The sequence below is a fragment of the Venturia canescens genome, chromosome 3 (assembly GCF_019457755.1).
Source record: "Venturia canescens isolate UGA chromosome 3, ASM1945775v1, whole genome shotgun sequence".
Taxonomy (NCBI): Eukaryota; Metazoa; Arthropoda; class Insecta; order Hymenoptera; family Ichneumonidae; genus Venturia; species Venturia canescens.
The window spans coordinates 11,093,282-11,110,365 of record NC_057423.1 but is presented as its reverse complement, the minus strand read 5'-3'; the positions used below and the strand labels follow the sequence as shown (position 1 = coordinate 11,110,365).

General features: G+C 41.6%; 1 protein-coding gene across 1 annotated transcript in view; it reads left to right on the top strand.

Moving 5' to 3' along the window:
• Positions 1–16,677, top strand: part of LOC122407744 (uncharacterized) — a 130,393-nt gene extending 113,716 nt beyond the window's left edge. Inside the window, exons 5-8 of the mRNA XM_043414157.1 lie at positions 8,867–9,064; positions 13,317–13,464; positions 13,711–14,093; positions 14,301–16,677. Coding sequence (XP_043270092.1) covers positions 8,867–9,064; positions 13,317–13,464; positions 13,711–14,093; positions 14,301–14,888 — 1,317 coding nt within the window. The 3' untranslated portion in view covers positions 14,889–16,677. The remainder of the gene's footprint in view (positions 1–8,866; positions 9,065–13,316; positions 13,465–13,710; positions 14,094–14,300) is intronic.
• The last annotated feature ends 407 nt before the right edge of the window (positions 16,678–17,084 follow it).

The following is a 17,084-nucleotide window of genomic DNA, read 5'->3' as shown; positions in this document are numbered from 1 at the left end:
ATAATATACATTTCGATGAGAATGAGGGGCGGTGGAAGGAAAGCGGAATTAATTCATGCAGAAAGATCTCGAAATAAAAATTGCACGCTCGTCGTCTCAGAGATTAATTCTGTTTGAGAAAATGGCTGGAGCTCTTGCTGGCTCCGAAAACGCTTTGCTATTTTACACTGAGGAGACAAATACGATTGTTTTTTTAACTAGCAATTAACTTGCTCTGTTCTTCCTTTAAATTAAGTACATTCGAGTACGAACGTAAGTCTTGTTAGAATATAAAATTGTAGAAAATTTGTGGAGCGAAAAATATCTGTAAATTAACAAACGATTCATACGAACTTTAGAGCTTTTTCGACTCTCGTCACTTCACTGGAGCTTTGTTCATACGTTTTTAAACATGAAAATGGTACCTCACACTGCCCCCGGTATAAGCTTCTCGTGCGCTACGAAATAATTCACATTCAATAATCAACGCGACCAGTGCTTTTGTACGAAAGGTAATTGGCACAGAGATACACGTAAAATCGGCACTCGATATTACGAATTCACGTTTCTTGAATTGCATTTATCGCGAAATTCATAAACTCGTGAATCCGCCTCTGCGTATTCGATGAATATTTTATTGAATTTCAGTTAGAAAATATAATCCAATGAGAAAAATCTTTTTCATAGCGTAACGTAGCCTCCGGCCATTTCACAATTGAGAGTTTAGTTGAAATAACGAGAATGAATTACCCATTTTCAGTGACTATAAAGAAAACCAGGTGAAAATGCTCATCCATTTGTTTTGAAATTTTGAAAAAAAAAAAAAAAATAGAAATAAATAAAAATATCAAAAAAGTAATAAAACATTTTCGATCTTCCCTAAGCTCCAAACTGCCACAGCGCCAGTGCTCGTGAAATTCATCACACGTTTTCGCATGCATTATTGCTCGAAACGAGTATCACGTTCCGTTATAACAAGTCGGTGAAGCCGTTTCGATTTTGTGTTGCGCGTTTTTTATACTTTGTTACCGGTTATCACGGTGCGTGCGCAATTTAAACTGACGCTCGGATCTGCGACTTGCTACAGATCAGAGCCAAGAATTTGAGAGAAACAAATTTGTAGGAAAACACAGGAAGGGAAATTTCGAAATTTGGCATTTTTCATCAGCGCTCTTTCCGACTGAAAATATTCAAAATTATTCAGGATCCAATTTCATCAGAGATTCCCTTAGCGACGTCAAGTCCGGAGAGGAAACTCACAACTCCTCGAATAAGTTTGAGAGCCAATTTTTATTTTGGCAAATGTGCTCGCACGCTCAGTCGGGACCGCAAAGAAAAGAAGATGCACAGTGAGGAAGAGGCAAGACAAAACGCGCGCGCTGGGCATCGGAGGAGCAGGCATCATCGCTTTCGTTTCTTCTCTTCTTCTCGTTCCTCTTCTTCCTCGTCCTCACGACGGTTCGCCGGTCGGTTGCCGGTATGGCGAAAAGCTTGCTCAAATCGCGTGGCCGAACTAGCCGGGCACGGAGAGGAAACGGCGGTTTCGGGACCAAGATCAACGCCCCTTGGGTCAGGGTCAGTAGCCTTTGGCATCGCTTCTTTCTCGCGCCTTCTCGCTCTCTCCTCGTGTGTGCTCGAGCATGTTGTTCGAGAGATTTACTAAAAACTACGGATTTAATTGACGATCAATTAAGAAATGTTCACATTTTTCACCGAAATAATAAAAAAAAGCCGATTTTTTAAAGTCAACGACACGACAATTATAAAACGAATGAAATCTTGTCGATTGTTTCGGCCTCGTTGATTCCAACCTCGAATGTACATAAACCTCAAAAAATGAAACTCTCGCCTAGCCTCGTCCCTCCATGACTCACCCAACAACATTCGCATCAAACCAGATAATTAAATACGTACATGAAAACGGCCGAGAAGCGGCAGAGGTTCCACGATGCTGGGCAACCTTGACTGGTCTAATGTCTGAGCATCGTCTAGACCATTCACGGTCTAGCGAGTCTAGCACTTTCACCGGTCTAACACTCGTCTAACAGGTTTGAGTATTCAGGTGCCTGAAATAATATTCTCACTCTCGTTTGGCCTGGCTTACTTTGGCGAATAATTAGCTGCGCAATTTGACAGGTGCCATTAGTTATTCCTGATGAGCGATTAGTCAGCGAATTCGGTAAATGGCTGATGTGAATTTATATCGATTTGCAAAAGACTTGCACTATATTTGGATCGATATTGCAGACACATTATATGAGTGAATTACAAACTGTGCAAGTCGCAAGTCTCATTCGGGATCGAAGAAGGGAGAGTTTCTCTCGTCATTAATCCTCACTCAAAACTCCCTTGACGATGGTAAAGGGGGTTGTAGGAGAGATAGCCGGGCTGAGGAGCAAGTAATTAGAGTGGAACGTGCTCGTCCCAACCTCACGAACTTTTCCTTCGGCCAAATAAGCGTCTCGTTCTCTCTCCCTTCATCTCGCAGTCCCTTATCGGTCTGCAGTTGCCTCGAGTCTGCGTACTCGTCTCCACACATGGTTCAACTCGGAACTCTTTCAATTCGAAAGAGCAGGATACAAGTGAGCTTATCGTGAGGTCAAAAAAATTGTTGTGTGGGTCATTATCCTGTAGAGGAGTGAAAGAATGCTCCTTGAATGGGCTCGGAATTGAGGAAAGTTCAGAATGAATAGCGATAGTAAGAGACGGTCATCCAACTTGGAGGCATCTTTGCGAATGATCTTCGGGGGCAAACCAGTCTGTGCGCTTTGCCAGATAAATAAAAAAAGTAAATGAACTTGTTATCGAGAGAGCGAAGTTCGAAGGAGAGAGGTTAGACAAAGTTTTCTTGGGTGTACGATAACGGAACGGGATGAACCATTCTTTCGGACGTAAAAGAACCCTGACGTCGAATCAAGACGCTGCAGACGTGTTTTTCTCTCCTCTCCTTCATCTTCTTCTTCTTCTTCTTTTCAATATCATTGATAATTTTCTCTTCCATCTGCCTGCTGCGGACAAAAATTTAATCATTTATTCGCTCGACATCGCGTGTGTGCGAGCCTGCTATTAAACGAGATTATTCGAGTGCGACACACGTATAAACAATTTGGATTATTTTGGAGGTAGATTTTGTTTGGCTTGTAGAAAAAATGGGTCCTGAGACACGCGGCGAATAAACGAGCGTCTTTTGTGCGGGTTACACACACGCGGAGGCTCCGCAAGTCCGCGTGCGGGCCCACGCGCGCGATGTAATGCCTCGCTTGCCAGGTCGTTTGTGATACAATGCCTTGGTAATGCTTTACACATGTGAACTCGCTAAGGGAGGGAGAGGATAAGCCGTTTTCAACGGGTTTGTCTGGATTTTGCGCGAGCACGAATAGAGAACAGTACATTTATTTTGGCGGGATATAGAAGCGGAAAGACGAACGACGCTCCGTCTTGCGGAGCTGAAATAAAAAGAAAGATAGCGCTAAATCTAAGTCTAAATTCACAGACGAGGTTAACGGCCTCTGTGGGGTACCGTATTATGGAGGCGTCCACCTTAGATTACGTCATAGCCAGCCGGTCTCTCAATTAGGACTCGCAATTCTCAGAACTCTTACCCAAGCCGCTTATACTCTGACGCTGAAAAGCTGAAGAGCACAAATTTGGGACGAGCGGCAGGTTGAAGTACATTAATCAAAGGCCAGCCCAGTTTCGAAGCGTATCCGGAACTTCTATTACCTGTAAAAACTCATATTTCAAAGTCTTTTAAGCTCCCGAACGCAGAAACAGCGCTAATTCGATTCACAACGATTTTTTTTCACGGTGGGCATACTTCAAAGAATCTTTCATCAGCCATTCGATCACGTTGGATCAACGATTTACGCAAAAATCCATTTTCACGTGGATGGGGAATTTTCAGGCGATCCCTGCGGAATCATACTGGAATTCTCGCTTTAAATAATCGCAAAGGTAAACGCATAGTAAACAGGATGTTAAAGAGCACAGTTGAGGGAATTTCGAGTGCGCGAGGAGCTCCCGGAGCGAAGGGAGAAAGAAAGAAAGCATGGGAAAGGGGCAAAAGAGGATGCGAAGTTTCGGTGTTGGGTGCAAAATACTTCCCGCCCCACTCTCATCCAGTATTGCGGATGTAGAAGTCGTGCGAGTAGTTCCATCCAGGAAGGAACCTTACGGCGTTAGTTACAGATGCGTTTTTCAATGTACTGCGCTTGTGGCACACCCGTATGTATGCGTTACCATTCCATAGGAGAATAGTAGGATGGAAACGGCGAAGACATTCCGCTTAAATTGCCAATTTCTTCGCTCTTATGCGAGTTTTCGCTGTGGGGATGTGCACTGCGAGAAGGAGCAAAACGAGAAAAGAGAATGACGTGGGATACGGCCGGGGTCGAACAAGAAAAGAAAGAGGTCTGCATAGCTTTCCTACAACGCTCATGAAATTGAAAACAGAGAGTCGTAGAAATGCGTTGTACCGAGAGTCTCCTTGGCACGGAGGAGGAGATCGATACCCTCTCGGTTATACGCTTGAAAGAAGAGCTCCGTGGCTTCATCGCTTCCGGAGAACACGCGTACGTATACATCGACCCACTCGTTTCTGACATCGCCGCGCTTTTCCAACCTCGGTGACTTATCGATTCTCCGATTGTGAAGCTCGCGTTGTATCATCACCGGCCACCCACTTACAATTGGCTGTTCGGCAACCGGGGCTGCCTGCGTGGGAAGCACAACAAAAGGGCCTGGAACAGTAGTCAATCGGTGTAATCCAAACGGTGAGGAACAATCGTCACAGAAAACGGGAATAACTATTGACGTTGAGATTATTATGAGAGTTAACTAGACGATGGGGCTTGCGATACCGAAGAAGAACTCCAGGAATCGATGTTCTGTTCAAAATAAATGGAAGATTATGAAAATTTAAGGAAACTCAGCAAGAGAACTCAAGAGTTTTCGCATAATAGTACTGTTTAAAAGATGTTATAAAATAAAGAAACTTGTTGTTTGATCAATGGTTCTTTCTTTGAATTGAGTATTAATATTATCGATTAGTGTTGACAATGAAGATGGTCACGCTGCCTTTTAATAGTTCAGATACATAAATGAATATAAAAGAGAAAAAAGGAACAAACGAAAAAAAGACGCTTGTTTACTTGGAGACAGTTTTTTTCCGACGAACGGTGAAAAAGGAGGCAAAGTTTATGTCGTGGAAATATTCAATCAGTTTATCTAATATCAATATTTTGTGTTATAATTACCTCTTCGTCCTTAAAATCGTACTTGAGTTGCCAAAGAACAAGAAGATTTCTTAACGTCGCTAAATTTACATATTTGTGATCGAAAGAACGAGTGATGGAGATGAATTCTCGGAGTGCATTTTTTCCTTCACTTTAATTACAGTTAATTAAGATTTCGTCATATGTAATCTACTAAAAGTTAACGTTTCTTTATAATTTACACTTTTATTGGAATAATCATATTTGATTTGTGCGCTATAATCTTTATGCTTTATTCGATTGCTCACTCGTGTTTTTTCTCTAATTCAATGAAGTTCATCCTCGAAAACTATCATATCGATTAGCTCAATTCTATAATTATGTCTGATCAATCAATTCTCGAATTCTCAAACTGAAGCAAGACACGGTACATCATCGTCTCACACGAATCTCGTGAAAATTCTCTTCTCGTGTGAGATTAGTCTTGTTCCGAATCAATTATCATAATATTTTACTACTGAATCCTAATCAAATTCCTATTGCCTTAAAGAAATCATAAATTTTCTTGGACCGAAAGGGGTCCATTTTGACAAATAGACTTACGTTGAATGTACGATGATGGAGACTTTTAGCCGAATAGTGTCTCCATTTTTCAATATTTTTTACCTATAACGAGCTCGCAAGTACTTTCTCTGCGCTGAAAATACGAGGTATAGCTTGTTGAAAGTACCGGAATGAAGTCCGGCATTGTGGAAGGATTGGTACTGCAACCCGGTCAAGTACGTGATCGGGTGCATCCCATCGAGCAGAAATGGGCGTATCGTCCATTATACCACGTACAACAAGAGCTATAAATTTTGAAGGAAAACGGAAGACCAAGCATCCGGAAATAGACGTCAGTAGTATAGTCGATTCGACGTAGTTTCCTGAGAAAGAGGCGGGGGGAACATTTGATAAGAAATAACGATTTACGCATAGAGATAAAAAAAAAAAAAAATCATGAAATTTGGATTCAGCGTTGGAGTTTAAAGCTTTCGTCTGTCAGGCTTCTATTTATAGAAATATTTCATACTAATTTTTTCGCCACTGTCTATCCACAGATGTTTGTAGAAACGTTCACTATTTCTCGTCGTTCAGCTGGCAGATATTTCGAGTATAAAAGCATTCCGAGAAGAAAGCTATTTGTGAGGGAAACAGGTGTGAAGACAAAATACTCATGTGAATAACAATTCAGCAACACAAGGGGATCGTAATACACACTTTAATAGCTCTTTGATACCTTAGCCATAACAGAGAAAGCGTCAAGAAAAATAGGGATATAAAGAAAAGAGCGACGGATAGCTGACGAAAATTCACGAGACAAGTAAGCAACGTGGGGAAAAAAGATTCTTCTCTCTCCTTCTTTCTTTCTCTCTCTTCTCTTTCGTGACAATGTAAACTTCTGGTAGACCACTCCCAGTATGACGCACCCTTAGTCGTACAAAAACTTTGTGCATTTCCCCAGCTCATACAGCTTCCGACGGGAGCTTTTTGGTGAAAAAAAAACTTTTTAGGGTCACGACGTTGTCGTTTACTCAAGGTAGTTCAATAGCTAAGTGCTGTACAAAAAATAGGGTGCAGCCCCCTTCCTGTGTGAACATATTATTCGTTGTGAAATACGTTCCAAAAACCATTAAAATTATCGTTGTGATCGGTTCAAAAATGTGTGGCTACGATATTTTACTAAAATTTCATAAATGCTCGTGATTTTGGAATTTTCATTTTTTCTTCTGCCTTTTTCTTCATGCCGTACGCGCATATACGAGCATACAAATGAACGCTCAGAAGCGCGTGAATCGTGGCAACACTGAACACAGAGGCAAGCGCAGCGTCCTAAAGTATAGTGATAATCACGGCTTGTTTCACGTGACAGCGTTGCCAGGTCGCGAACCTTGAAATTCTCCCACTCAGATTCTCATACGATTTTTATTACAACAATTTTTTTCTCAAAGACTGGACTGTAGATCATGTTTTTTTTTAATTTTTTCTTCAGAAGATACTCCAGCACAGTGTTTTTTTAAAATCAAAATCGTAAGAACTGTTCTCGAGTTATTTTGATACACATGTTTTGTTTGACGATTGGCATGGGTTCAGATGGAGAAACCATAGAACTTTAACTTGCAATATTTGAAAAACTATATGGTAGAACAACTTTTCTTTAATCGTCTCGTTAGATTTGTCTGCGCGACATATATTTTTTTCAAAATTTCCATAAGAAATCGAGTTTTGGTATCGAACAACCTCAAGTAACGTTGAGAGAAAAACATGAAAGAGAGTTACGCAATAACGAAAGCAACGTTTATGTTTGAAATACACAACGGTGGTTACGCTTCAGCCAGTATGATTGTCACGTGAAATAAATCGGTGAAGAGTCACTTTAAAGGTCTCATGAAATGATAGAAACCATAATGCTATTTTTATTGCAATGCAATAAAAATAGTAAAATACAATAATAGCAGTGATGTCTAAATGGGTTTTCTTTTCTTCCAATAGAAAATAATGCCTCGATCTCTGAAGAATCAGTTTTTTCTTTTTGTTCAATATATACTGAATGGAAGAGTCGTTAAAATAAGCTGAATGCAGTAAAACGTATAAGTCTCGGCTTATTGCCCGATCGCATATTAAAGTATACCGAAACGTTCACTAGCAGTGCACCATTAAATTTTTCTTTCTTCGATGTCCTTATTGACTGAGGCTATCGCACGTTGCACTCCCTGGGCCATCGTTCTCTCGTATATGCGCTATCACTGAAAGCAAAAGTCAGCAAATATATATACATACATGCTCCTTTCGATTTCGACAAGATCAATATTTAATCCTACCATCGTCTCGCGTGTACACGCTCTCTCGGCTCCAAAATAGTCGATTGGACTGAGAACTCTCGTCCATTCATGGCATCGCTGCAAAAATGAAGAAAAGAAAAAAACGAATCTGCAAAGAGAGAAAGATGACGAGTCCGGACGGTCTTCTGGCATGCCTATAGCAAAGTCCAACGAATCGTGTCACGGAGTCAAAATTTATGATCGAGATATCCGGAGGTTTGGGAAGAGCGAATACTCTTCGACAGTGGGTATTCATGCTCGCGCACAGGGTCGAAAGACTTATTGGAAATATCGATGGACGAAGCCATGAATCTCCGAATCCTTGAAATTAGATCCGGAATTATCCTGGAAAAATCTTTCTCTTTCGCTCGTTCTCGCTCTGGTTTTTTCAAACATTGAAGTTGTTCGACGGCAGCGATCTTCCTGGTCGAAGAGTAAAAGCTTGGTCATTCGTTTTGCCCTCTTCTGCGGTACGCGTTTCCTGCACAACGAACCTCTACCTCCAAATGGTATTCGTTTTCCCTGAATTTCGATTAAAATTCCGGCCAAATCCACACCCTGGCTATGGCAGAAGATCCATGGAATTCGTGCACTCTCTGTTGCGAAGGTCCTCGAGACCGTTGCGATGAAAATCAGGGATTTGCTCCCGACGATTTTCCTTTGCCCCGGTAAAAACTTTTCCTCCGCTCAGAGAGAAAATCCCCTTTTAAATAATCAGCGAACTTTTATTTCCTCATATTGACACGTCAAAGATTCGCGTCATTCTGAAACGTACTAACTCACGTTTTTTTCTCCTTCTTACTCTCGTTTCAGTTGGTCAACGGTCTCGATGGTCCAAGGTACATTTGTGAGACCGAGGTAATGGATGAAGTGGCACTCGTCGGAGCCGCGACGAGCAACGTCGCCGAGTACGCATCCCCCGGGAATCATACCAGCAAAAATGCCAACGGCAACATTATCACCCTCACGCTTAAGAACAACCACATCATCGTTGAGACCGAGGAACGGGCTGTGAGTATAACGCGCGTATATATTCATGGCATAGCTGTAATAACTTGCGTTCCAAGGCATATACGACCATGAGAAAAAGGCACTGCGAGAAAAAGTTCTTCAAGTTCGTGTGGCTGATGACGAGAGGGCGAAGAGGTGAAAACGAAGTTCAAAGATCGCGAGAGCCCCTTTTGCATAGATCATTGGCAGTGCTTCTTAGCATGGAAATGGCTTTTAACTTTGAATTTGGGCATTGTGTAACGACAAACTGGCAGAATGAAATAAAAATCACCTCGCAGACGCAAGAAAAGCACTTTCCTTGCAAATATTAATATTACAAGAGTGCACTAAACTGAAAAGTTTTCTTTCACTTGGTTTGGTAAAACCAACATAATCAGCGATACAATTTAGATCGTGAACGAATAAAAAACCAACACAAGATTGGCTGGATGTGTTTTGACCCAAGAATCGTTCACACAAGCGAATAAAATCTCTTAACAGACTTGCGTAAAGCAATACGGATACTATTGATTAGTGTTGCCATTTTAACACAATTTTTAGATTCATTAAATAAATCTCAGTATTGAAAGAATTAGTCCAGTAGCGAGACAACCTCAGGCTTTGGACGAAAGAAGCTCACTCGACTCAGAAAGTGGAGAAATGTATGACGAGTGAAACAAGTTCTCAATAAAGATTCGTCATACGCTCACGATGTCAGAAAAAACCAATCATACCATATTTCAGTATATTAACAAAGTTGCCTCGATTAGTCGTGCAGAATTAGATAATTGGAATCATCTTGATGATATTTTAATGAGACTGGCAACCTTTGTAATCAAGGATAAATCCAAAGAATCAGGAACAAGAATGTTGTTTTATTTCATTTCATCATCATTAATACAGAAAGTTTTTCTTCCGATTTTAACAAAACACACACAAAAGAAGAGAAAACTTGCTAAAATAAACCTCGTTTGAATTTTTTTTTTGTTTTTCCAATATTGCCAATCTAAAAATTTGGTAACCACATTCACTTTTTTCAACGAGTAGCCGTCACAAAAGATCTACCGAGTACTTCCGCTTTTGGGAATTCATTTATAGCAAGAAATGTTGTGCTCGGTACGTAAATCTTTTGTCCCTATGCACCGGTAACTCTCCGTGTTTTCCGTCGAGAGATGCCTTCGACATTCCTGAAAAGCTTCGGAACAATGAAAAGGCGTGGATCACGAATTGGTACGTGGCTCGTAGGCGATGTACCGGAAAGAACGGGGGAAGCTTTTCCACTTGGTGAATACCGAGCGCCAACAACCCGTAGATCGTTCACAACGGTCATCCACAGAATCGTATCTGATAATAAATAATCACGACAAACGATTCTTCGGAGTGAAATATTTGTCGTAGGCGTTAATAGGATTTAATTGCATCAAGTCGTCATCGTTTCATCGTTCAATGTCCGAATGATTAATGTTCTTGCGAAATTATTTTTACGACGATGCTGCGCTTCGAGAGCGACAACGTCGTTGATTGAGCATCCAAATCGGACACGATGGAACTTGGCTGTCCACGCGAACAATTTATAATCAATCACCACTCTCAGCGTCGTCCATTTAATTCATTAGAAGTCGAGTTTTAGGGTTGTCCGTTCCAGCATAAAAATACGTTTCCCGTTAACAGGAAGTGAAAATAAATGGGGCGATGAGTCGAGACGCCGGAGCTAAGAATGTTCGATCAAACCGCATTGAATTGTCTCGAAGGCAGCTAAGCGAGGAGAGACACGTCGGAAGTTCCGGGTAGGCGTTAATGGCTGGTATAATGTGTGCGACTAACAAGCCTCCTGCGGTCCTTGGGTCACCTTCATCCCTCGATCCCTTGCCGTGCCGGATGTGAATTCCTCTTTGGCATTTTCTGCCCTTATTTATCTGTGTACCTATACCTCGGAGATCGGGAGAATTGTCTCTTGAGAGTAACTACTGTGTCACCTCCTTCTGCCCACCGTTGACCACCCCTGTCGATGTGTTTTCCCGAGGATCGATAACCGACACACTAGGCGCAGCGTTGGAGGCAACTTTTCCTCGTTTCCTCGGACGTCTTTATAGCGGTGATTTCTTTCGTTCTCTGAGCACATCGTTATGAACTTTTACCGGAATAATCCAGGGCGCGCAGATCTCTTGAACGATCGAGGACCAAAATTTGTAGAAAGCTTCGAACGTGAGGATCACATTAACACGAATTAATGTACCGTAACAAAAAAGTCGTTTCTCGTCGTATTTGAATAGGGGTAACTCCTTAAAGGAAATTGGACACGCAGTCTGATGCGTCGCACTCGGAAAATGTCCCCAGTCGAACATCTTCGGGACAATCTCGTAATGGGAACACTTTCGACAACACTTTCGGAGATTCATGAAAGATTATGATTCAAAAGCACTTTTAATCTGGAACATTTGTCTCGAGAATTGGTTTCTTCGTCCACGAAGTTTCTCGAGAGACGCAGATGAAAAAACGAACATGCCCAACTTCCTAACGAGCTACCGCGATATCCGGGCATTCACAAATCTAGTAAAAATTCGAGAACCATCACGGGAGTTGGGTATCGTCGATAAAGCGAGCTGGCGAGCTACGGAGGAGGTCACGGGAACAGATCGATGTCCCGAATGTCAAGCGGAGTGTGCATCGCCCGTTACCCTGGAGGCGCGAGAAAGACGGACTCAGAAATATTTGCTCGAATAAAAGAGAGATGGAGAGCGAGGCAGATGCCGAGGAGGAGAGAAGAGGGAAGGAAGAACGAGATCAAGTGAGAAAGAAGCTGATCACACGGAGCTGCGGTCCGTGAGATGTGACCCAGCTTCTAGTCGAGAGATGCGATCGAAGCTCGATATCGCAGGCAACTTGCGTTAACCCACAAACTCGATCTTATTCTGTATGATGAAAAAAATAAGCTCAAACGTTTCTCTCGCGTTTTTACTTCTATTATTTCACTCTCGAGTTCTCCGAACTCACGAAGACGGAGAACGAACACGCATCTTTCCTCGAGTCTTCTTTTTCGTTCTGCTGTTCTATGTATAAAATAGTGACCGCACATACCGATCAGAGAGAGATGACGAAAGCTCCGTACACAGAAGTTCATGGTGATAAATTCGCTCCACATTTTACGAGCTTCGTTCCGAAGCTCGCCGGTCAGATATGTGTTATTACCAATATGGCCGACACCCGCGGATACTCCGGACATTCCGGACCAATCGATTCAGTTCTCGTGTGGCTAGAAGCACTCGGCATTTTCAGCCCATTGAAAACTATCAGGATTTCAAACAACATTGCGCCAAATATTTGTTCAGCTCCAACACGTCTGTTCTCGTTAGGACGCATGCCAAAGCTCCGCGAGCATCCACCGTTCGACTTTTTATCCCTCGTGCAAACACTTTCGCAACGATTTTCGATATTTCACCAACTCCGATCTTTCTCTTCAGGCTCAGCGTATTAAGGCAGTTCGTCCACGAAACGACTTTATTAAGGAAGTCTTGAAATTCACACAGAGTTTCAATCGGTAGACGACTGACACGTATATCAGATTTTAAAGAGTTCGTCTTATTGATTACTCAGATAAACGTATTTGAATATGAAGAAAAAACACTGAGCGTAAAAAACCGTTTAACTTTTCATATAACGAACAAACGCTTCTTACGAAGTTTATGAAAAAGTACACAATAGCAATGAAGGTCTGGATAGAGTTCGAGACGATTGTCTTACTAGTAATACAAATATATTACGCTAAAGATTTAACGAAATTGGTAGTGAGCACTCGTAACCTCGCATTTGCTTATTTCGGCATTTTGTTTCTTCTTGGCTTGGCCCATTCCTGTCATAGCCTTCTGTCTTTTCAATAATACTTTTTTCTTCATCCGAATGACATTTTGGATTCGGTCAGTGATGGAAAATTTGTTTACAATTTTAAATTAATAGCTCTGACAATAATTTAAAGTGATTGTATCTTTATTTAGGGAGTAAAAATCGGTGCAATTTAGACACCCAAAAAATACGATCCTTCGGACACGATCTACCTTAAAGTTGAGAACTCGATTGCTTCAATACTCAAAAAATCACTCTTTATTCAATCCAATTATTATTGATAATTGAAAAATATGAAGAATTCGATCCAAATAATCATTTATTTCGTCAATCTCCAAATATGTACAATAACTTTGTTCTCTTTGGGAAATATTTTTCTCGTCAGTAGATTAAAGCAGCGTTTGATGAACCTTTTCGGTTAAACCTGTTGCAGGTAACGATGGAAAGTAACAACAAGTATCAAGACAACAATTGTTCTTTTGTCGTGGAGGCCCAGACAGAATATCGAAACACAACGGGTCGCGTCACCGATCAACAGGCTCTTGTGCATCGCGAAGAAATCCCAGAGGATCATTGTTCGGGTAAGAGTCGTTCAGCTGCATCTCGACGTTGAGAAAAAATCGTTTTAAGTGCTAATAACATCAGTTTTCTCTGCAACGGAGTTTCGTACATTTCAATCATGATACGAAACTTTTCACATTTCGAACTTTCAGTTCAGAGAAAAATCATTTTCCCACGGTTTTGTAACGAAAATGTTAATTTTAAAAAATTATTTTTCTCGTTCGTTATAAATTCTCTTTTATGATGTTCTTTCATATGAATTTCAGACTTCGACAAGACGAAATTTTTCGGTAGCACGAATACCGGTCTTTCCCAATCGGATCTCTCGATATCGAGCCAAGGTTCGATAAATCACAGTTATCGTTACGGAAATCAAGTCGAGTACGAGGTGGCGGGTCAGTTTGGTTATTCAACGTACGTAAACGGACTCGGTGATTACGAGTCCGACACGACTTCGCGAAGACTCGAGGGTGGCTCCAAGTGGGTGGAAATTGAATATTCTCCTGACACCGAGAAGACCCTTCTCAACGAGTCGAAAGCTTCGAGCATCGAGAAATGGGTCGAAGCTGATTATTCTTCCGATAATGATAAAGCTATGCTAAACGATACGAAAAACTTGAGTTTGGATAAGCAGGACGTTAACGAGCAGGTGAGCTAAAATTCATTACATAATTATTCCAACTTCAAACCGAGCTTCAAAGGCAACTTTGCACTTTTCCAAATGGTTTCAAAGAAATTTTGAATTCATTCAAAAAATTATCAGTCTATTGAGCTACAAAAAAATGAAGAAAAAGTGTTGGGCGCTTTCTCGAATTTCATTGAATCGTTTGTTTTTCTTTTCTTTTCTTTTTTGCAGACATCCTTGATAGACAAACGGAACAACGTTGATTTATCGCAAGATTCTGGCTCGTCTTTGGAGCACCAAGATTCGACAGACGCGAGTAACTCCACCGACACCGTGAGATCAAATCCAAACCTCCAGATGAACGGTACAACAGCGAACAAGCTGGAATCGATGGAGTGCAAAAGTCTGACGAATGAATTGATGGAGAAAAGCTTAGAATCGAACAAACCAGTGATAACGGGAGTTTTGCTGAAAGAGGAGACGCTGGAAGACACGCTGCAGGAACAACAGAGAAAATTGGGCAACGGTACATTGACACCGGAGCACAAGATGAACGAGGATACACCGACGATTAATCAAGATATAAAAACAATAAAGAAACAAAAATCCGAAGGGACGAGCACGTTCGTACCGACTCACAAACGCAGTGGGAGCATACCGCCCCGATTAATCGAGGAAAGTCTCGAGATCGATCGCAAAAAGTCACTCGATATTTACAGTCAAATAAAAACGAGTACGAAGAGCATTCTGCCCGGTCTCAGTCCGAAATTCGAACTTCTCCAAAACGAGGTTAGCCCCATCGAAGAAAAAGAGAGTTAATCTAACGAAATGTCTTCTTTTTATTAACCAACAACTAAAACGCATCGTTCATCTCGCTGATTCATTCGAAGGCATCCCTTGTTTCGTATCGACGGACCAAATATTCAGCGACTACGCATATTCTCGATTGTACTGTATCTCGTAGAAGAGAAACTCGATTAACGGAAATTGTCCAATTTCATTCGCACACGATACTTCGTCGTTCTTTGTCGTTTCAACTATCCGATAAGTTTTTAGTAGTTTTTTATATTCATTGAATCCGTATTCCCGCAGATTCATCAGACACTTTACTCCAAAATATTGAATTTATGAAAAATCTTGTTGCTCCATTTTTTAACCATCCAGTCAATTGGCAAAACTCCAATCTGCAGAATTCTCTTGACACTCTGGAAAAAAGTCCTCGACCCTGGTCAGCATTCCCAGCCACGTTTGTGGCAGTCTAGAGCAGCAGCTCAGTTTTTCATATTTCGAATTTCTCTTTTCCCGCCTCAACGATTTCCACCACAGTAACAATCTGGAGGGAATTTTCGAAAAGCAAATTCAAAAAAAACCCTCATCGAGGTCATTGAGTTCTCAGTTTTTTACTATTTCCTTCCAAACCCATGGAAAAGTCATGATTTTCAAAACGAAACGTTTTTTTCCAACAATAAGTTCTCAACACCATCAGTTTTTAGGAATCGATTTTTGAGTCCCAGGACCCCGAATAATTGCTTCAATATTTCGGGTCTGTCAGTGCGAAAGCGGTTACGAGCTCGCGTCAACGCCCAATAAAACCCCTCAATAGAGAAAAAACATTGCGACGATTATCTCGATGGACAGCCAAGACGAACGTCCACAACTTACTGCTACTGTCAGAGCGCGACAGCAGCGGCGGAGTAAATTGGTCAAATCTCGGGAAAATGCATACGGGATGCGAGTGTCAAGGAAGGTTAGAGAAAGAGTAAAGAGACAGAGGAGAGAAGACGTATGAAGCGACGGATGAAAACGTGGCGGAACAGCCGTGGTCGAGGTCGACAATATAGCCTAATGACCAACACACGCAGGCACGCACACTCGCTCCCTCATAAATATGTGTGTGTGCGATCCTTCCTCGACACTTTGCAGGACAAATTTGCCGGAAAAGACAGCGACCGCTAAATCGGCAGAGCGAACAATCGTCTGCTAACGAACTCACTCGCCACATCTCGCATTACGAAACACGAGTACACACACTAAAGGGCATTGTTCGTTGGGAGCAAAGTAGGGAGGAAAGGACCGTTGGTTCTCCTGACGTCCGCAAACGTGGAGAAATTATCGAGGCACAAGGGTTTGGTCACTTCCGAACCGGCGGCGTATTGACAGACTTAACGAACGAGCACTCGATGAATGAGGCAAAAGTACAATTTTCCGGATGGAGTCGATCCCGTCAAACAGCGATTGGTACGTTGGCTGCTGCGACGTCAAATCGCACCGTTTCGAGGCAACGAAATGACTATTTCTGGCAGAATTCAACATCATTTTTATTCCCGAGATTTTCCTGAAGCTTGACAACTTTCGAAAGCGATTATAATGGTTCACAACGCAGGGCTTAAAATGCCTCGAAACTCATGAAAATGAGGGGAAAGCGCGTGCTGGAACGCGAGGGATTCCTCGGTAAGGAATTGTCACGTTTTTAGGGACAAATATTTCCTTCGTTGACGCTAGACGACTTATGAGTATCAAATATTTTCAGCATATGTGAGCACAATGATTGCGCAACACGACATGAACATTTTATAGTGCCAAAATAGTTCCTTAAGACTTCGAACTACGTAACTTTATAAATGTTTCTGCGATTACATATTAACTATACGATCGTAAATATATGAACAAAATATATATAAATATAAATTATTATATCTCTGTTTTGAGTATTAATACTACGTTATACATTTCAAATTTTATATACGATTACGTTGAATACATTGGTAACATAAACACACGGATTATCGACGTCGTTGATGATCCAATTGCGTGCGAGTAGTTTTTAACGTCGATATCATCCGTTTCGTCCTCCGGATTAACGAGACTTTTTTCTCGTCGCGCGAGCCACGGGCAATAACGATCCGTTAGGTATTCGTGAACCTTTTTGAGTTAACGCTCCATTTTAATTTGATATTTCGACCTCTCTCGTTGTCCGATCCTCGTTTTTACTGCATCAAAAAGTGCTTGATAAAA